The following is a 21,748-nucleotide window of genomic DNA, read 5'->3' on the forward strand; positions in this document are numbered from 1 at the left end:
CTGTGAGTGTGGTGAGGCCCTGGCACAGGCTGCCCAGAGTGCTTGTGGATGCTCCATCCCTTGAAGTATTCAAGGCCAGGCTGGATGGGGCTGTGAGAGCCTGGGGTAGGGAGTGGCATCCCTGCCAAAGGCAGCGGGGTTGGGACCTGATGATTTTTAAGATCCCTTCCAGCCCAAGACAGTGTGTGATTCTGTGATGGAAGGGATGGGAGCAAGTGGTCTGGTCCTCTTTTCCTTCTCAGGCATGTTTGAGGTAGTCTTTCTGATTAGCAGAAATGTGGATAAGATACATTTTGGTGAGATCTACTGACTTTGAACCCATTAAAGGCACAGACAGGCTCAGCATAACCTGATTTCTCTGAATGTCTTTGCTCTGTGTCTTGCTGTACCAAATCTGAAACCTTCCTGTGGCACTTGCCCAATGCCAAGCATCAAAGGACCAACAGGATTACCTGCCTACTCACATCTGCACTGAAGCTGCTGAGAAATAGTTTTATTTTCAAAAAGTAGTTCTGCTTTTGACAATCCTACACTGCTCTGCTCTCAGGAGGCAAAACCCCAGAGGTGGTGATGCCTGAACACAACCATCTCAAGCTTTAGGTTCTACACAGCCCTCAGAGTACATGATCCTCTGCTGTGGTTTGGAGTAACCGGGGAGATGGTGGCAACTAACTCTTCTCCTTTGCCTGTTTTAGATCCTCTACTACTATAACCCCAGCTTCAACAGAGCGCACCCCTGGCTGTCAGAAACATGCAAGAGGAGAGGTGTCCTTAAAGGAAGGGGCGTATATGCAGAAGAGATGAAGGAAAGGCTCCTTTAGAAGCTCAGATGGTCAGCCCAAGCTTTGTGGAGAGGCAGATCTGGGCTCCACACAGGCGCCTGTTAGAGAGCAGTCAGTGTCCAGTCCGTAGTGTCTAATTAATAGTACTGTTCCTAGAAATGAACAGAGTTGGAAGAAATTTGAATTAGTATTAAACCGCTAGAAGAATAAACCCTTCTCGGTTGTCCTGTGCTCTTTGCACAACCCCGGGGTGAGTTCCTATTTGGAACACTCACAGACCAAGCAGAAGCAACTGATCTCCCAGCAGCTGAACCACTTGGAAGTGAGCAGCCCGGCCTCAGCCCTGGAGAGCACGGCTTTGTGCTGCTCCCCTGGCTGCGATCCGGACACCGCCTCACCAGGCGCGGGAGCCATTCGGCCTCAGGGCAGCAGTGACACATACGAGAGGGGTGGTGGGCACTGAACGGGAGCGGCACCAAGCCTGCCAGGATAACGGCTGTAACAGCGCCGGAGGGGGCTTTCCCAACGCCCCCCAACGTCCTGAGCCTCCTGACGGGGCCGGCCGTGTTCAGAGCAGCCGGCTCCCACACCCGGCCCTGAGGCGCTGCCGGGCACCCGCCCCGGGCCCGCCACGGCGCCCTCAGGCCGGGCCCGCCCCCGCCCGCCCCTCGCTGGGCGGGGCCGTTGCTACGGGGCGCGCGCGGCGCGGGAACCGAACGGCGGCCGCGGGGCGTCATGGCCGCCCTGTGCGAGGTGAGCGCCGGCGGGCCGGGCGGGAACGGAACGGAACAGCACAGCCCGTGCGGGGCCGCTGCGGCGGGACCGGGGCAGCCCGCCGAGTGGGGGGACGGCGGTGGCAGCCCTTGGGCCGCTGTGTCCCAGCCGGCAGGGATGTGACACTGCCCGGAAGAGTGAAAGGGGAAGGCAGGGCTGGTGCAGTGTCTGGTGCTGTGGGGGGCCCTGAGGCCGCGGTGGCGGTGAGAGGCAGTGCTGGGCTCGGGGGGGGTTCATGCAGGTGGGGCCGGGGACAGAGGGGCTCGAGGAGTTTAATGCTGGGATGCAGCCCTACGTGTGGGGTGCTGTGCAGCCGGGGTTGGTCTGTGTTTGTTTGTGGAGAGCGGCACCTCCGGGCTCTTGGAGGGGTTCTGGGTCTCCGGGGGGCCGGGCTGAGCGGGGAGCGCTGCCCTGCTCTGGGACTGGGTGCTGGGCTCTGGTCAAATCCTGAGTGTGGGGATTGCCAGGGAGGCAGTAGCAATGTGTGTGAGAGCAAGGACTGAAGGCTGACCAGCCTGTCCTGAACGATTTTCAAGTGTTAAAACCTCTTGTAATAGTTCTCTCAGGTCTTTGTTTTTTTGCCTGACCTCTGGCTGTTGTTGGCCTTTGCAGCAAGGTGCTGTGGGAGGGGTTAGGTGTCAGTCTGTTTTGCTGCAATTCTCATTTGTCCTGCCTGGTTCAACAGGTGTGTTAAATCTTGTGAGTTTGCCTCTTCTGTGCAAATAATGGCCTCTTGGCTACACCTGAGCTGAGATGAGCAGCTGTCAAAGCAAAGCTGAGCTTGGCTGCCTGCTCAGGTGATCATGGACATGGCTTATCTGTTCTACAGTCAGCTTTAGTCTCTGTGCCAGCAGCGTGTTGTAAAGGTGCATGAGGGATTTGTGCAGTCACTCAAGATCCAAGCTAATAACAGCTTGGATAATTTGCTTCTTTTAAAATTTATGGAATATGTGAAATTTGTGTTTTGTGTTGTGCAGTTGCCTGCACAATGGTTCTTGCCTCTGCTTGTTTTTTGTGGGGTGAATATGTGGCTTGGTTCACTTCTAGAAATAAAATGATTTTATTATACAAAGATGGTTCTTAAATCTGTAGTGCCTGAACATTCTTGTCTTCTAGGAAGATCCATCCCTGGAGAGGCACTTCAAAGGCCACAGAGATGCTGTCACTAGTGTGGACTTCAGTCGTGCTAAAAAACAATTGGGTAAATTGTCTGTGTTTTGGTGGCCAGAGGATAAAGAAAGAGCTGTTCTGCTTTGCTTAGATGGGGGAGCAGTGGAGGTAACTGAGCTCTGCTACAGCAAAAGGTCCTGCTGCTGCTTCCTGCTAACAGCAAGTTGAGCACTGCTCCACTCACCTTGCCAAGCTTTTGTTTTTAGAATGTTGTGAAGAACTGCTGAGCTGACTTTGGTCAATGTTTTGCCACAAGGGAGAGGTGTTGGAGGGAGGTGTAGCCAGCGTGCTTTTAAGACACCAACTCAGTGGTCTTCTCTGCTTAATCTGAAGTGACATTTAACCTGCTGCAGCTGATGCCTTTGCCCATAAGAAAGTGAAGAGATAACCTTCATTTCCTGAGTGTGTGGACGATTTGCAACCTGTGGCTGTTGCATGTCTGGACTCTTGGAATTAAATTGTCAGTCCAAAGTAATGCATGGCTGGCCTTACTTTGTTTGAATTACTGATTAAATGATATGCATGACAATAATGAAATCCACAGCTTGCAACAGACTGGTGAAGCTTCAAGGGCAATGTATTGAGACTGCTGGAAGCTACGATGGAGAGCTGAGGGTGAAATGTAGTTTTAGTGTAATTGGAGGAGAGCTAATGCAAGTTTGGTTTTGTGTGGTTTTGTTTTTCCTTTTTTATTTCAGCAAGTGGCTCAATGGATTCGTGCCTGATGATCTGGAGCATGAAGCCTCAGATGAGAGCCTATCGCTTCTTGGGCCACAAAGATGCAGTGTTGTGTGTCCAGTTCTCACCCTCTGGTCACCTCGTGGCTTCAGGCTCTAGAGACAAAACAGTCCGTTTGTGGATCCCTAGTGTGTGAGTACCTGTTCCCTTCTGCCTCTCTTTGTGTTTAACTATGGCTTGGAATTTCTTCTTAGTGCTTTGTAGCAGTTCTCTGGCTATGGGACAGGGATCTGTTTGAGGGAAAGAAGAACCACTGTGTCTTTGTCTTCAGTCTGTGGATATGGAGCTCCTGGTGGTACAGTACCTGCTGGAGACAGATTTTGGACTGAGAGTTCCATAAACCTGTTGGATCTCTAAATATGTCTTGTGTTTATTAGCCAGAAAAATGCATCTTGCATTCATTTGGAAATGATGTGTAAAGAAAAACGAACAGATTTGAATTGTCTTGCCTGGCTGAGTTAATGGCAGATTGCTCACAGCTGTACAGCATCAGGTGTGCTGAACTGTGTGTGATGTGGCACTGGAATGGCCAGCTGGGCACGGGCCATTACAGGAGCAGTTGGGAGGTCGTTGCCTGCTTGGCTCTTGTTTGAATGAGCTGTGAAAACACCTCACTCTTTGCCTGCCTTGTAGCAAAGTACCTGGCAAGAGTACAGAACCAAAGTGTCTTCTTTTACATTGATCCTTTTGTGTTTAAATGGTTGCACAAATTAGCTGTGGCATTTTTCCCCCCTTTATAGGACACATGGGTTGTTTCCTATTGGATTGACCTCCAGTATGGAACTGAAGCAACTGGTTTTAGCTGTGTGTTCTGTACTGCTCATGAAACATGAGCAAGTTTGGGGTCGATCAGTGTTTTTATCCTACTGTGGTCACATGCAGTTCCCATAGAAGTGATGGTTACTAGCACTGCTCAGCATGCAGCACCTCTGTGTTTTCAGGTACAGAAAACAAATGCATTTGCTGCCCTGTTGTGCAGTTTTAAAGAGCTCTTCCCTTTTGTGTAGCAAGGGAGAATCGACTGTGTTCAAGGCCCACACGGGAACCGTGAGAAGTGTTCATTTCTCCAGCGATGGCCAGTCCTTAGTTACAGCTTCTGATGACAAAACCATCAAAGTGTGGACGGTTCACAGGCAGAAGTTTCTGTTCTCACTGAGTCAGCACATCAACTGGGTTCGCTGTGCCAGGTGAGTGCAGCCCTCTGACAGACAGAGATGGAGATTTATCCCTCAAAGCAGAGGCTCAGTGTCATGGTCTGGTGCAGCACATTTCTGTTCAGGGTGGTTCAGGTGTGTCTAGTGACTGAAATACATTGGTGACCTGCAGAGACGTCCTTTGAGTAATAGTCTGCACCTCCTTGTGTTTCTCCAGTAATCTCTGTCAAGCAGAGGCTTTCTTGCTTTGTGATTTGTTCTGTTTTGTTTTTATCTCGTGAGGAGAATTCTGTGTCTTGAAGTTGCTAACAGAAAAAAGGAGAGGTTTCTGTTATTTCAGCTTAGTTTCTTTAGACTTGCCCCATGTTAAAATGATCACCAGTACTATCTCTAGAATGTTTTAAATGCTGCCATAAGAACATTATTTCCTGATAACTGTTTCAGATTTGGTTTCAAGGAGTTATTTATGCATACGTGTATCTAGGCTCAAGCCATGGCTCCTCTGTAGGTGAAGAGTTCATTACAGTTCTGGAACGTTGTGGTGGCAGTGGCTGGTAGCACTCTAGATGCCCACAAAAGAGCAGAAAGGATGTTTTTCCAATATGTCTGATGATCTGGAGTTAAGAGACTCAAGTCCTGATTCTGTAATGTGTATTCCTGTGAAGAGAGGTCTGGATCTGTCGTGTATGTGATATTTTGAGATGAGAATTTATATACTCTCCTAAGGCACTGGAATGGTGAAGGCTCTGCTGCAGCTGTTTTCTTGTGAGTGGCTGTGTTGCTCTGAACTCTTGTGGGAAAGGCAGGAATTGTTTTGAATCAGGGCAGAGATCAAATGTACTTGAGGTACACTTAAGGTCTTGGGCCTTACTTGTTTTAATTGAAGTCAGACTCAAGACTTACCTGAGGGTTATTTTGTGTGCTCATGGAGTTAGGGATAGTTTGAGTACTTAGGGCTTGCTTTCTTTTCCCTCAGCTTAGTGATTGGATTTTCAGTCTCACTGATGCCTCTGTGACTTTTCGAAAAGCTAGGTGTGTTTACCAACATGTCAAAACACCTGGCCAAATTCAGTCCACCCTGTACTCCTTTCATTTGATGGCTTTTGTTAATTGCTGTCACCCTTGCCTTAGATTCTCTCCTGATGGACGATTGATAGTGTCATCCAGTGATGATAAAACTGTCAAGCTGTGGGACAAAACCAGCAGAGAGTGCATCCACTCCTTCTGTGAGCATGGAGGGTAAGTACGTGGTGGTGATGTCTGAAGTGGGGAATTTACACCTGGCTTGTGAGGTTCAGAGGTCCCTGTCCTGGCAATTATAAAACTGCTTAAAAAACCCATTAGCACCTTTTACAAGAGTAGCCAGTGTGAGGGCCCAGTCCAGAATTGCCCTGGCCCCTTTGACTGCTCAAGGTTAGAACTGTGAGGGTTATATTTCAGTAACTGTCCAACACATCAAGCTTCAGTTTCTTTGTGCTTATTTATTTTTGGAGATGCTTAAATTCATTATCTCTTTATTTTGCTCTGAGGTGACATAAATTCAAAGTGCAAAAGTGTACTGACAGAATGGCACTTAGATGCTTTGATTCATCTTCTAGTTTTTAAATAATGAGGTTATTCAAAACCCCCACTTTGCATTCAGAAAAATAGCTGTTAAATTTGGAATGTAGCAAAAGATAATTTACCCAGAAACATAAAACAAATCCTCAGAGAACAGAGACTGGAATCTCCCTAATTCATTGCTGCACTGAATTTCTAGTGCAATATTTTGTTCTTTCTAGGTAATATACAGTGATGGTAAGACAAATTCAGACATTTATTTTTTTCAATGCTCTTAAGTGTGTGTTTGTCCAAACAACCTATTGAAATAGCTCATTTTTTTTCAGTACTTGCTACAAGAATAGTCAAAAGATAATTAATTTTATCCAATTTGTTTGGTGAGGAGTTATCTTTTCCTGAAGAGTCTGAAGCTTTTATTGTAATTATGTTTTCAAACTAAAAATTGATTGGATTCAGGTCCAGGAAGAAATTTGGCCTCAGTCTTGCTACTTTCCAAGTGTCAACATATGATTTCAGGCACAAATTCACTAAGTTCCATTTTAAATTTAATTAACAGAAGAAAAATCTCTGTTCAGTCTTGTACACATCACTGTAGAAATAATGTTAATATAGTAGAAGACATATATTATGCAAACATTAAATGAAGACTTAAAAGTGTTGTTGTGACAGCTGGATCCATCAGATTTCAGGAGGTTTGTGTCTGCAGCTCCTACACCTGCAATGTGAACTGCTGAAGATGTGCTTAGGTAGGAGCCTGCAGTCTGGCTGGGCTTGGCAGCAAGGTCTTAAGAGAAATTCAGCAAAATCAATATTCAGGTTGTTTCCTTAATGCTCAGTGAGTCATGGTGTAGCAGCCCTTGTTGAAGAGGCACTTTTGGTGTGCAGCAGGAGTTGCAGCCAGCAGCTGGGTTTGGTGCTGTTGCAGGTTTGTGAACCACGTGGATTTCCATCCCAGCGGGAACTGCATTGCCGCGGGCAGCACGGACAGCACCGTGAAGCTCTGGGACGTCAGGATGAACAGATTGCTGCAGCACTACCAAGGCAAGTCAACAGCTTACAGCAGCTGAACCTTTCCAGCTATTGATGCTAGTTGCTATGAAATCTAAGGATTGTTTCTCCATCAGCTGCTGCTTTTCCAAAAAGGCACTGGGTTAGGTCTGCCAGCAAAAAACCCATTTCTTCACCAGACACCATGCTTTGCTTTGTGTTTAGCTCCAGAGCTAATCCTGAGGCTGTCCCACGGTGCAGGTGGGCATGGGTCTTACCTGTGATGCCATTTGGCTCCTGTTCACTGTTACTGAGAAGGTGCTGTGCAATAAAAAGGATGTGGCCTCTGCCTCTGAATAAGCCTATAGGAGGAGTCAGAATTGTATTCCAGCAATTCAGAATGTTAGGTTCTTTTATGAGAAAATTAGGAAAAGTTAACAAAAAGGAAAATCAAAATCAATCAGTTGCAATTCTATACTATGATCCATGTTTATGGTTCCTTTTCCAAACTCTGTTTTTCAGCTTCCATAATTAGCTTTGATGATGCCAAATGGTATCTCTACCCATTACATGTTCTTGTCCCACTGATTGGTGCTGCTCTTTGGTAGATCTGGATAGGAAAAGGGTGCTTTCCCTTGCCTGCCAGCTTCTGTGAGATTGATTGACCTATTCTGTGCATTAGTTTCTTAAGCCAAAATGTGGCTTTTCTTTGCTAACAATAGCTTTAAGGCTGTTATGATATTTTAAAATGAATACATTCTCCAGCACTGTTCTCATGTTCATAGCTTATTAAACTTAATTTTTCTCACTTTCCTTGAGGAACTGCTTCTGACATGCTTGTAAAGCAGATCAGAGACATGGGGCTGGAGCTTGGTGTGTTCTTTCTGCCCTCAACATGAGCTTTTGTGCATTTCTGCTGTGACAGCCTCCCAGCTTCAGTCATTCTTCTGGATCACAGTCACTCCCAGCTCTCTTGATAGTTAACAAAATCTAATAGAAATCAAACTTTTTGGTGACTGTTCTGATTTGTCAGTATTGAGCGTGCAATTTGTGTAATAAGCATTGTTAGCTTGTGGCCCATATCAAAACTTGGAAATGCCTTCCTGGAGTCTTGTTGCTAAAATCAGTAGTGTTTTTAAATACTTGGGCAGTGTCAGGTTGTCCTTTAACCTGCTTTATCAGCTTTTCAATGGTGGCAAGATCTGCAGTGCATGTTTCCAGCCACAGTATAACTTGGCTCAAAAGTTGTCTCTTCCTGCTTTCCACTTACTGCTATTAAATTGTCCAAATCTGATGTGGTTTAGGCTTGGCTGCCAGGTTTATTTTTTGCCTTGCAATGACATATTTCCCTGATATCCCACCCTTTCTGAATGGCGTTTTAGTGTGACACCCTTGCTATTGAAGTGATCATTTTCCTGGGGTGAGTGTTATTTTTAACAGCTACTGTGTAAATCCTAACTGTGGATTAAACCTTTAACTAAAAATAGTAATGATAGCTGAAGAAACCTTAAATTGCAGTAATGGTTTTTTGCAGTCACTTCATGCACCTGTGGCTGCAAACTGATGTGTTTGTAACATGTTCTGGGGATGTTTATAAATCCCACCCTTCTGAGGGTTTATACACCCCTCCTTTTGGCTAAATCTGATTTAGTTTTGTGTCTCCCCTGTGAGGCTGCCACTCCTGTCCCACTAGATGGCATCTGTGCCTTCAGAATGTGCTGGTGCTGCCTGATTGCCAGGGACTCCATTTTAAACATGGAGTTAATAGCTGAGTGGCCCTGCCTGGGGCTCTTGCGTCTGAAGTTGGGCTGCTTTCCAGCACTGATTAGTCTTTTAGCAGTGTTGCTCTTGTTGCCAGCACTTGTTCCAACTGTGACATTTGCAAATGAAAGTTGGAAGTAGAGAGCAAGCTGCAAAACCTTTTGTATGGTGTGTTTTTCTTTGAGCCAAGCAAAGTATGCTCTGGTCACGTTTACTGTACAGGAGAACACACAGATGCTTTATTTGGTTCTCTGCTTGGCACTGACTCTTTTGTACAGCCCCTACAAAAATGGCCAGTGTTTACTGCCTGACATTTTTTCCCTGTCCAAAGCTGTGTGGGGGACACTACCTCTGTAGCAGGTCTATGGAAACAGCTCTAACCTGTTTTTTATTCCTGTTTAAAAAGAATAATTGGTACTTCTATTCAGTTTGGATGGGACTGATGGTGGTTATCTGTTCAGTGGAGACTGTGGCTGTTTCAAATTCATCCTAATTTGTCTGCTTGCTGGTGATACTAAGGGTTGCATTACATCAAAGAAATGCTTTGGGGCTTGGGACAGTTTTGAGCAGGCTGGGAGGACTCAGTTTTAGATGTTCACCCCCAGTATAAGTCCCCTAAGAGGCTCTTACTTTGCTAGGCCTTGGCTGGCAGAAGGGTGGGCTTGTAGCAATGAGTCACTGGGAGATGCCACGTGGTGCTGCACTGGGTTCTTGCTCACAGCATGAAATCAAGTGAGGTGGCAGGATGTGTTGGCACTTCTTTTGGAGAGGTGTTATCAATGGTCTTGTGGGAGGTATGAGCTGCCCTGACAGTAGAGATGAACTTTACTCTGAGTTTACAAGAGCCAGTAACTCCTTGGGCACAGAAGCTGTCACTACTTATGCAGCTACAGTCTGTGTGACTTTTTTCCATTATGGGAAGGATTTTTTGTGAAGCTGGAAATACTTTATTTACCTTCTAGAACTTGGAAATGTGATACATTACTAACCTTGTCTGTTTCTGATGTGATTCCTTTCAGGATTTTCCTTAGTTGACAAGATACGTTTACATTTATCTGAATATAGATTCTAAGGGGGTGAGGACTACTACAAATTCCTCAGAATAAGATTTTCAAGGGAAAAAGATATTTATCATGCTTTCATAAGAAAAAACTCCACAAGACCTTTTTCTCCTTCAATAGGTAGCACGATACAGGGTTGAGGGTAGAGGAAGCTGTGTGACAGAGACAGTATTCACCAACAAGAATAACAGTTTAGAAGTTACCTGTGTTTTCTTCTGTTTTGTAACAGTCTGGGTCAAGAGGAGTTGTTTTCAGAATTTAACTGAGGTATTTGGTGTTCGTGAGAATTTCAAAAGCAGAGACATTCTGTTTTACAGTTGAGCAAGGTTATTTCTGCTATCTGCTTCAAATCCACATATGCAAAAAATATTTGCTTCTAATGTACTTAAAATGGTATTTTAAGGGATTTCTTAATATGCAGTGTGGATTCAAAATGCACAGTAGACTCTCAACAGAATATAAATTTAGTTGGGTGTGATGTATCAGAAGTAGTAGTTTTGAGATACCAGAACATTTGGAGGGCATATAGTATAATTAGGAATAATTGGATGGTTAAATCCCTCCTCAGGCATATTAATATTCTGCAGTGTCACATACGCTCAGGAAGCTGGGCATATGTGAGGTACTGCATGTTCTCATAAATAAATATGTTCAATAGCCTGTTCTGCAAAAGTTTGGGGAGGGAAAAAAGTCATATATTAAATGTTTAATGTTGCACTGAACTTCAGTGAAGTTTGACTTTTTTCCTAGAATATTTTCTTTAGCTTTTTTCAGAATAAATCTTGGGCTTCATCTTCATGCAGGGAAAATGGCTTTATTGCAAGTTCACACTCTTGATAGTTTGGCTGTTTGTATTTGTTTTAAATTTTTGGCGAGACAAATAGGATGTGTGAGGAAATAATGCTTGTACTGGACCATTTTCAAGTTGCTCTTATTTCCTAGTTTCTCTTAACCCCAGTCCTGGCTAGAGTCAGATAGTAAACCAAAAGAAGTTGTGCAGTGTCAACTCTGAGTGTCTTTCATTGTAATTTCAGTCTTCTCAGTGTCCTGAGATGCAGATTTTAATCTAGAATGACTTAGGAGTGAGGCCAGCAGCTCCACAGTAGTAAAGTACATCAATGTCCAGCACTCTCACAGAATCCTGTAGTTCACTTGCACATACAGTACATTTTGGGCTTTACTGGAAGCTTTTGTAACATTGAATCTCTCAGAATAATTGGCAAAGCTTCCTTTTTCCTTTCAGTAAAGTAGTGCCTATTTTTACAAGAATTGAGTTACTGTTATTGTTCTCCAGTGCTTTGAAGAGTTTTTGTGGAATGTTTTCCCCATGATAATTTTCCTGTTAAATTTTATAACAGAAAATTGCCATGTGCTTGTGCTTTATTTTGTTCTTTTGCCTTGGGCTTATGTAAACTGGTCTTGGTGACTATTATACTTTTTTTTTTCCATCCTTAGTGCACAGCTCTGTGGTCAACAGCCTTTCCTTTCATCCCTCTGGAAACTATCTGGTTACTGCTTCCAGTGATTCAACTCTGAAGATTCTGGACTTGTTAGAAGGAAGACTTCTCTATACTCTGCATGGTCACCAGGTGAGGCAAAGCCTTTTTACAGTAATGCACAGACTCACAATAAACTGAGCAAATGCATGCTTGAGACTTTCATTCTTTGTGACCAGAAATTGTTTGAAAGCTTCTTTGTGTAAAATCATTATTATAATGCTAATAATCTTTGAGATCATCACTGTTTTGAGGGGAAGGAGGTGGAGGTGAGGCAGGAATGGAGAGAAGGAGAAAGCAAGGCTAAAAGTGAGCTCCAATATTGAGGATTCAAGTCTGAGGCAGAAGGAACTCAGAGCAGCACCCTTGGCTCTGACTGACCCTGTCAGCCTCCAGTGCAGCTCTGTCTCCTCCCTCTAGAGAGCTGCAAATAACACTTGGCCCCCTGACACAGGTGTTCTGAAGATAAATGCTGTTCACCTGGCAGGAGACTCAAGAACAGTAGCAGTAAAATAGAGGATATCTATTTTGGGATTTGGTTTGGGAACATCTTGTTAATGGACTGAATCATACCATTGAAGGTGATAAATGGTGCTGGTTGGTTAAGTTTAACTGATTGGCCTATTAGTATTATGCTGCTGGATGTGTTGCTTGTAAGGTTAATTTTATGAATGCTTGGAGCTCTCTTTCTGAATCTTAAATGAAAATAAATAGAGTAATTTCATTGTCCATGCAGAGTGGAGTGTGAAAAAGCAGGACTGCCTGAAGGCATCCCTTTCCAAAGGGACAAAGAGAACAGAAATTCTTAACCCACTTGTCTCTTTCAAAGTGGGGGCTGAATTTTAAAGCATAAAAACTGTTAGGGAAAAACCACAGCCTGAAGCCTTTTGGAGTTGGTGGGGATTGTTGTGGGCAATAATGGTATCTGTGTAAGCTCTAAATCTGATAATTCTGTCTTCTTGTGGCTTTTTTTAGTGACTGCCTTGTTTGATGTCTAAAAAGATCACGTTTCTTCTGTAACTTTTCTTTGCTGTATATTAATAATATTTTTTTTTTAGTAACAATAATGTGAGAAAATAGGAAAACCTTATGCTTAAATCTTTCATGAAGTAGAGCTTTGATTAAAATTGACCAAAGGGTTCAACTGTGAAAAGAATGGGGAGGAGATAACAAATGCTGGTTATCCTAACACGTCAGCCTTGGCTGTATAAAACTGTTCTTGGAAGACTGGACTGAGTGGATACTCCTATCAGATAGGGGCTGCAAAGCTTCTGTTGCTTTAATCTTGTTTTCATATTTGTCTGTTGTGTTAATCTGCCAAGTGAGTTCTTGGGAAGAAGCTTCCAGGGAAAGGGTGAGTGTTAGAAGCATGGGAAATCTTTCCACTTCCCCCCTTCCCTCAGGAAGGGATGTGCCTGGTTATGGCTGAACCTGCTTTCCATTTTTCTCCCATTTGAGCTGCTAGCTGTGCCTCACTGACTGCAGTAGCACACACACAAAAAAAGAGTTTAGCATTGAATGAGAGTCCAAAACTGATTATGGTGATGGAGATCTTCAGAATGAGCAATAGAAAGTCCCTTTAGGCTAATGTTGTACTTAACTCGAGGCTTTAAAAGAACAGTTTGTGGATCATCTATTCAAAAGTAGAATTAAAGCTCCCTGTTCTTCCTCCCTGCTGCTTCAGATCAATAAAACAGTGTCTGCCTCTTTCTCCTGGGCATCTAAGTGGCATTGGAAAAGCTTTGCCTTTGGCACAGCTGAAGAGTAGCTGCTGTTGTGGCATTTACAGCTTCTTCTGTTTGGAAACAAGTGCAAGTTTTGAAGTGGCTGGTGGAGCTTTCTGGTTGCCTTTAAGGATATTGCAGTGAGAAGTCTGTGGAACAGTCCTGGCACAGTCCTGCCTGGCATTCCCTGTCTGGAGCGTGCTGTGTTGCTGTGGGGTGGTTCTTTTACTCCCTGATTGAACACTGCTTTTCCACCTAAAGCTTATGGCAACCTGTTCCAAGTTAGCCATGGTCAGTGGCTACAGGCTGTGCTGTCACCAGGGGTGGATTCCTGCACTGGCTGCTTCCCCAGCTAGTTCTGCCATAGATAAATCCACTTCACTTAATAATGAGAGACTTTTTTGTCCCTCTGTTATTACTGTGACTTGTGCCAGTATCCCCAATAGGCTAAAAACAAAGTGGTGTGGACTTTTTGGTCATTAAATTAATTTGCCTTTTTAAGTGAGTGCTGCAGGTTAGTCACTGAGTGGACAGCCTCTTCTGAGGATGTTCTTGAGTTGTGACTTTTTGAGGTTGTTCTGGTTGACACTTTGTTCCTGCTTTGACAGCTGGCTGCTGTTACATTGTTCTGGGAAGGCTGCATGCAAGTGGACACTTAAAGGAAAAAAACCCGAGGTCTTTTAGACATTCTTTGACGCAACTGCTGGAGTGCCAGAAATTTGTTAGCAGCTGATTAGCTGTAGTTTACATGGGGAGGTTGGCCAAGTTTACATTGCTGTCTTTAATTGAAATGTAGCTGGCCCCTTGTAGCAGAAGGATCATTAGAGACAGAAGTTTGCAGTTTGGAGCTGACATCTTGCAGCTGCAAAATATCATTCTGTATTGTGCTGCATATTTTGGTTCTGGAGTGCTTCAAGCTGTGAAGTGCCCTTATCTAATTCCATACAGATGAGACACTGGCTTGGTATGTAAATCCACCTCTAGTACTGAATAATTGTTGAAGAACAGAATGTTTTGAGGCCTCAAAGCCACCCCAGAGAGTTGCTAGAGGAGAGCAGGTATGTACATGGTACTTGTCTGCCCTTTGGAGTGGTTTAATTAGAGCATTTCCAGACTGACTTCCTTAGTGGAATGGAAGTTCTCAGTAAATATTTAGAAAACATCTCATGGTTATGTTCATAAATAGGAAGATAGAAAATGCAGTTACAATTCTTGAAACAACCTTCACTTGAACTTTGAAGTAGCTACATTTTACCTACCTGGGCAACATCACTGACTAATGAGTGAAGTCTCCTGAGCAGGTGCACAGGAAACAAATGTGCTCCTTTACTGTCAGCTCTGCCTAGGTGACAATAAACATCTGTGCAGGCCTGTCGTTTTTGAAGAGTGTGGGGACATCTCTGGGCTACACAGAACAACAAAAAAATGTGTGTTGCACACAACAAGCAATTGACTTTAGGCTAGCATTTCTGAGTCTTGAAAGGAAATAAGAGTTCTCTGTCCTTGCCTTATGTTTTTATGGACTGAAACTTTCAGGAGTTAAAGCTGCTGAAGATTCAGCTGTAAGATGCCAGTATAAATTTGCCCTATGTTAGTTGTAGGTCTTATTCCCTGCTGAAGGAGGATGCAAACATATCAGTCTTGTTCAGGAATTTTTCAAAGCCCAGTGTACTGAGAATCCCTGGGGCTTCTTGTCAGAGGTATTCCACCTGAAAACATCCTTGTTGTCATTGCCACCTCTGTTCCCTGTGCTTTTCCCCTGGATTCCCTTCCCTTCTTCCTTTCCCATGTGACTTGCCCTCCTCTCCCATGCTTGAAGCAGCTGAAGCACTGTCAGGAGTGGCAGTGACTGCTCTGTTTGTTCTTGGTTCTTTTATGCCTAGAACTGATGATGCCAGGGCTGGGATCCCAGAGTGTGGTTGCTGCTGGATTTGCTTCTCAGGCCTTGTCTCCTCTCATGTCTCCTGTTTCTCTTTGCACTAGTTAGTCTGTTCCTGGAGAGTTTGGCTGAATGTACTGGCTCCCACTTATACATCTCCTTTTGTGGTAGTGGAAGAGGAAGCTCTCCTTTAATTCAAATATTTGCATCCTCTAGGTATGCCTTATTCCAACTCTTGGCATTTTCCTGGCTCTCTTACCTGGCTTTTCTCTACTATGCATTGGTTTCTTGCAGGACTGAAACAAAAAAAGTAAAAAATCTGCTAGCGTCCTTGACCGCACTTGTCTCTCTAGCTTCCTTCCACACTGCCTCTCCTTTCATAGTGCAGCCAGTGCATCATTAAACTGCACTTCTCTGCTTTATCCCTGGACCCTCTCCAACCTGGCTGTTGTTTTTTTCTGTGAAGCTGAAATGTCAGCTCTGTTCCTCTGAAATGTCAGCTCTGTTCCTAAGCTGAAGCCTGAAAGTCTGGCCTCTCTTGACTTGCCTGTTGGTGTTGGCCCTGTTGTTGTTGAAGTGTTGTGCCTTCTGTGCCCAGCAGCTCTGGGAGAAGAAGAGGGTGTTCAAGAGGGGTTTCTCTGTGATTGTCCACTCATTATTTATGGATGGTACTCATTCATCTGCTGCTTGAGTGCAGGTGTGACTCTGGGCTCCAGTCATATTTCTCCAGACTAACCTCTTGGCCTTTCTCTTAAGTATTTCTTTCAGAGACATCTATTTTTAGCTCTACCCTTGAAAGCTTTGTGTTCAGTGATGCTATTCCTGTTGTCTTATGTCACCCCTGTGTCAGTTGTTACTGATGCTATTAGCATCCTGCCAGTCACTTGGGGGTGTAATCTGTGTCCTGGCTTCAGATCCCGTCCCTCTTGGTGATTACTGCATTCAAGTCATTCAGAATAGTCTCACCATCTGTTTTGAAGGCCAAACATGTTTTATGTAAGCTGATCAGCCTGGGCAATGCTAAGGCAACAAAGGCCTTGCAGTCACCAACCTCCTTTGTAGGAAGTGGGAAAATAGGCAGAAGGTGTGATCTCTGTCTCTGCACATAAATTATGTAACTTGCTGGTCCTCACCTTTCTCACCTGTGCAAGCAGCTGGAAATGGGCTGTCACCTGGTGTTTCAGCTGCCATGCCATGCAGATCTGACCTTGCCTGAGCTGTGTTCACTGGGAATGCAGCAGCAAGCAATGAGGCTTGATGCTGTTATCATTCCTTTCTATGGCTTCCTTTTTCTTTATGGTTGCTTTGCTCCATCCAGTATTTGAGCTATTTGTACTTTTCAAGGCTCTCTGGTACTTGCCTGGTACTTTTTCACTAGAGGAGGTGAGCTGAATGTCAATTAGGGGCCATGTTCTTCTCACTCAACAATTTCAGTGGGTGACTTGTTGCTTTCTTCTGTATTTTCTTCAAAATTCCTGCAGCTCTGCCAGTATCACTAAAGCTGCTGTTATAATTTCAAACTCTACTGGACATGCACAAAATCTTGGCAGTCCTGACATTGACCTGCTGAGGATTAAACAGAAATGTTCCTTACCACTGTCTTGGTGTATGTCATTGCCCAACCCTTTATTCCTGCGGCTTGCTGTGTAGTCTGAGGCAAGAAGCTGCTGGAGTTTGGGGATTGGTGCCAGCAGCTTGTGGGGAGCACCTGGGGCCATGGGGTTCAGACTGGAAATTCTGAACCTCCAGCAAACACTAATAGAGGGCCATTTGATCCTGCTACAGAAAATAAGATCCTTCTACAGATCCAGTAGAAGAAGGTTACTGCATCCCACAAGTTCTAGTTGTGTAGGAAATAAGCTTAAAATTCCCTCTACAACTTTTGTAGAAGAATGTGCAACTGCTACTTTTTGATACTTTTAATGAAAGCAGTAAATTAACACGGGGAAAAGGTTTCAATTCTTCATTCTCCAATCTCATTTCTGTTATCCAGATCTTCATCAGAAATCTGTTGGATTTCTGCTGTGCTTTCCTGGAACAAATGGAATTTAGGCTGTGTCTAATAACTGCCAAGTGTAGCTTTTTAGTTTTGTTTGGTGTGTCAATATTAAATTGCAAGGGCATTTGGCAAACTGTTGCTATAGCAAACCTGTTGTATCTTGGAAGAGTTCTGGGAGTGTATGGAGCAGGAATACTTTTTCACTTAACTTATGTCAACAAATCTGTAGAGGATGTTGCGTCTGTAGACTTGTTTGTTCCCTTTCTTTCAATTTATAAAGGCACATTCAGTCTTTGATATAATTTTCTATTTTGGGAAGAATATGTTCTGTTGAACTTTTTTTCCCTTCATAATGCCATGACTTTGGAGTCAGTTCATTGCCTGTTTTGATGTGATTTGTGTTGTACAAGATTTTGTCTAAATACACTGAAATATTTAGACTGATAAAAAATATTTTTAGGAAACACTGCTCCTTTCCAGTGTTCCTCACTTATGCTTGTTCCTGAACACTTTGTCTTAGAGTTAGGAGGACAGAAAAAAAATTTGACTGGTTTATTATAGTCCAAGAGCAGCTTCTGTATGCTCAACCTCTGTTATCTTGGAGCAATATTCACCACTGCAGGTTTCTGGCTGTGGGGTTGTTTCTACTGTTTCTTACTGCTTGTCTTTCACTTTTGCATTTCTTTAGAGCCTCCATTCCTGACATGTGATTAGAGAGCTGAACACTGGGGTAGGTGGGTGGGAATAAAGGCAGAGCACAGTTTGTGTCAGCTGGTTGATGTCTGTGGTGTGAAATAGCTACCCCAGTTAGTGCTGTGTCAGGTGAGTGAGCTGAGTCACAGCAGGGACTGCGCCTGCACCTCAGAGCTGCTGCTGCTGGAGCTCTCCTGGCAAGGCCTCTCCAGTGAGGTGTTGCTGGGGGAAGCCTCAAAGCATTTGGAAATCACTGTGTGGTAAATGATAATATGGAAACACCTTTGTTTTTTAAGGAAGTTAAAACTGTTCACACTGGGATTGAGCACAGCAAGGCTCTGGTTTTGCTGCCATAACCTTATGCCAGCATGTTTGGATGCCCACAGGACTGTGGGACACAGGCTGCAGTGACAGCTGGGTGCTTATTTCACATGCAGTCAAGAACATGATGTTCTTGACCCAAGAACCCTTATTTCACATGCAGGTATTTGTCTGTCTTCAGGATTTATTATGTTGAATGCACTTTTATAAAGAAGGCAAAGAAAGAGTGTGAGGTTTTCATGCAGTGTCCATTAGAAAGGTGTGAACTCAGAGTTGTGTCTCCTTCCAGCATGGGAAGGAGAAGCTTCTTAATTGCCTTCTGAGATCCACGATCTTACTTGAAAGGGGGTAACTGCTTCTGTCAGGAGGTGGATGATCACTTGGTGGAGGTTTCTGGTGGCTGTCGTGGCTTTCCTGCTTGTTTTTGGTGTTTTCTCAAGCCCTCCCCAGCCAGTCAGCTCCATAGGCAGCCTCTGGAAGTTCTCATTCTGACCTCTGCCCCTGCTGCTGAACATTGTGCAGAGGAATGTGTTCAGCAGCTGACATAAAACTCCAGGATCTGGGTTCTCAGCTGTTTACTCGGAGCAGAACAGTTTGTCTGTTGTGCCTGGGCTCAAACACACGTAGCAATTCCTCAGCTCTGTTTGACTGCAGCTCAGAGCTCCTGCCTCAGCCTGCCAGTGCATCCTCCTGTGTGCCTGCTGGAGGGTGGACAGCACATGGAGCTAGCTGTGTGGTGTGCAAGGTGTGCTGTAGCACTCAGAAGCATTTAAAGTCTCTCAGAACTGAGTGTTTTAACCATGAGCCTTCTTCAAATGCAAGTCCTGTGCAGAGGTAATCCTGGATACCTTAGCTCTGGCATCTCTCCTATCAGACTATGAAGAGAAAAGCAGTTCAAGCCAGCCTACTATACAAAAACCTCATAGTTTCAACACTTTTAATAAATGGACAGGAGTTTTAGAAATTACTGATTCTAAAGGGAAGAGGGAATGTTTGATGGGAACAAGAAAAAGTCTGGTGATGTAAAAATTGGCTTGTTCCTGTCTCTGCCATAAATTGAAAAGTGGGTGTCTTAAACTGGGGTCAAAAGTGTGGGAAATGGTGTAAGTGCCAGCAAGCTGAGCATCTTAATTATGGCCCATTTACCTGACAGGTAAGAGCTTTTCAAATTTTGCCTTTAGATTGCTGATGTCAAATGATAAATACCTTGTAAAGCTGTAATGAATGGAACATAACGATTCATTTTCTTTTCTCTTTTTTTTTTAAACCTGTCTTTTAAATGTGTTTGCAGGGACCAGCTACCTGTGTAGCATTTTCAAGAGATGGAGACTTATTTGCCTCTGGAGGTTCTGATGAGCAGGTACCTGATTAATTTGAGTTATATTCCAGATTCACATTTCCTTAAAAGCTGCTGCTTTTTGTTCTCTGTTGAACAATGGGGAAAGCAAAAGTGTAACTTTTATCTGGTATGTCTGGACCATGCTGAAACAACTTTGTATTTTATGAACAAAAAACTGGAGGTCAAACCCAGTTTTTTTGCTGGTAGTATAAGACATGTAGCCCAAGAAACCCATACTCAATTGCCAAACTGCAATCAGGCCCAGCCTGTGCTGCAAATATGTCCTGGTTTTAGCACTGTGAGTTGCCCTGCTGTAGACACAGACTTCAACCCTGAGTAAGGATCATCAGTCTTCAAAGGGCTGTGTTTGCTCCTAATCCCCAGGTTGGACCAGGTGGCAATGCCCATCTCTAACAGCACCTTTGTGAAGAGACAGATTTGTCTATTCATTAAGAACATCACTTTGTTTTTCCCTGCTCCACAGTGGAATGGCCTTGTTGGTTGTCCGTGCAACAGTGACAGAAAATTGCTTTTATTTTATGCAAAGCAGTGATGCAGATTTGTTAATGAAGAATAAGTGCTCCTTCTGATAACCAGATGAGCTGTCTGGATTCTTGGGTGTCTTTCAGACCTCTGAAATTGTTGACTGATTGCTCTTTAACTTTTTTAGACTTGTAAAGTCACTGCTGAGAGGTTTATTTCATGGATTTCCTCTTGATATCTTGAAGTGATTTATGTGTCAGAGGCCTCTTTTCTGAAATCAGTACTGTTATGGATTTGGATTTAAGTTTGGTGTCCAGCTGACAAACTAGCTCAAGATCTCTGATGCTGGTATTGGTACTAAGTCTCCTTTCCCTCTGAGTCTCATGATAAATGAGTGACTGAGTTGGGCTGTGGCTGATAAATGTTATAATGCTGAGCATGGTATTGAAAAATATTTGTGGTTTTAATGGTGTATGCTTCATGTTACTTTGAAGTTCTCTTGGTCATTCTAGTTTAATGATGTTCTTGACCTAAAGAATGCTGAAAGAGGTCACTTATCCATTGAGAACTCAGTTAAACTGTCTGTATTTAGTAGCACATTTACAAACAACATCCTTAATTTAATCAATGGCAAAGCTTTCCTAGGGAAACTTCTTGTGGATTTGCAGATTCTTCTCTGAAGGGTTGAAAAAAATAGCCTATAAGCAAACTTAGATGGGAAATTTTAATGGAGTTAACTTTCTTTTGCAGGTGATGGTGTGGAAGACCAACTTTGATGCTGATTATGGTGAGGCAGTGAAACCCCAGAAATACTGCAGCAGTGTGGATGGGACCCATGGCACTGGGGTAGGTCAGCTACCAGTAATTGTGGAGAGTTCCTTTCCATACACTTGTGCAGCCTTGGAGTGGGACTCAGGTGGTTGAACTGTAGAATCATCTTTCTGTGCTGTTTATTGGAGCTGCTGTTTTTTAACTAACCTTGTATTGTTTGTTTTTGTTTAACTGTACTTATCTCATAGGGCAATTACATATAATGATCTTAAAAGGAAGATAAACTTAGTGCTGAAGTTGGCTTTGCTAGCTGACATGAATCCTTCAGGCTGGTGTCAGTCCTGAAAATAGAATTCACAATATCTTTTCACTGACAGTCAGCAAAGACAAAAAAAATTGCTGTGTGGAGGTGTCACACATGACAAATAGGTGACATATTGTACTGGAGCTTCTTTCCTCAATACCTGGAGACATTAGTTCATATCTGCTCCCTGAATCATGTGTTTAGACCTCTGAGTTCTGACTGTACCTGAGGATAAATCCAGCAGCTGAGCAATTCAGTGATGCACAGATCTGAGTGCAGCTTAGATCAATGCATCAGATCTGGCTGTTACAAAAGTGACCCTTGGAAGCTGCTGCCCGTAAAAGCTGTGATTTTTGCTCACGGTGGTGATTCATTTAAAGGTCTTTATTTTGTCTTGTCAATCTCTGGATATTTTTGATACATTTGGGAATACTTACAGGGTTCTGCTGTGTGTTATTACCATGGCTGGTTTTTAGTTAATCTTGTTCAGTGTGAGCTGTAAGCTGAAAGGCTTTCTGTGAACCAGGGGTCCGTGCAGAAGTGGCATTGCCCCAGCTGAAGGGCAGACCTAGGCAATGTCTGTTGCTCTGTGGCAGTGTCTTTGACCATATCAGTTTAGATCTTTACTGGGGTACTACAGTTACCTCTCAAACACAATGGTGTTTTTATTTAATATGGCTTCAGTCCATTGCTGGGGATACTGGAATAGCCACAGTATTTTGGGATGAATGTGATTGGAGTTTGCAGCCTGG

At 43.8% G+C, this 21,748-nt stretch overlaps 1 protein-coding gene across 3 annotated transcripts in view; it reads left to right on the forward strand.

Moving 5' to 3' along the window:
• Window positions 1-1,400: 1,400 nt before the first annotated feature.
• POC1A (POC1 centriolar protein A) overlaps window positions 1,401-21,748 on the forward strand; it is a 43,987-nt gene continuing 23,639 nt past the window's right edge. For 2 of the 3 annotated variants that reach the window (XM_005485494.3, XM_005485495.3), the window contains exons 1-9: window positions 1,401-1,535; window positions 2,673-2,757; window positions 3,425-3,596; window positions 4,472-4,651; window positions 5,750-5,857; window positions 7,104-7,219; window positions 11,443-11,576; window positions 19,391-19,459; window positions 20,672-20,767. In XM_005485494.3, coding sequence (XP_005485551.2) covers window positions 1,518-1,535; window positions 2,673-2,757; window positions 3,425-3,596; window positions 4,472-4,651; window positions 5,750-5,857; window positions 7,104-7,219; window positions 11,443-11,576; window positions 19,391-19,459; window positions 20,672-20,767 — 978 coding nt within the window. In that variant the 5' untranslated portion in view covers window positions 1,401-1,517. The remainder of the gene's footprint in view (window positions 1,536-2,672; window positions 2,758-3,424; window positions 3,597-4,471; window positions 4,652-5,749; window positions 5,858-7,103; window positions 7,220-11,442; window positions 11,577-19,390; window positions 19,460-20,671; window positions 20,768-21,748) is intronic. The other variant, XM_074549979.1, reaches the window with a different exon arrangement.

This window comes from Zonotrichia albicollis, chromosome 12 (genome assembly GCF_047830755.1).
Source record: "Zonotrichia albicollis isolate bZonAlb1 chromosome 12, bZonAlb1.hap1, whole genome shotgun sequence".
Taxonomy (NCBI): domain Eukaryota; kingdom Metazoa; phylum Chordata; class Aves; order Passeriformes; family Passerellidae; genus Zonotrichia; species Zonotrichia albicollis.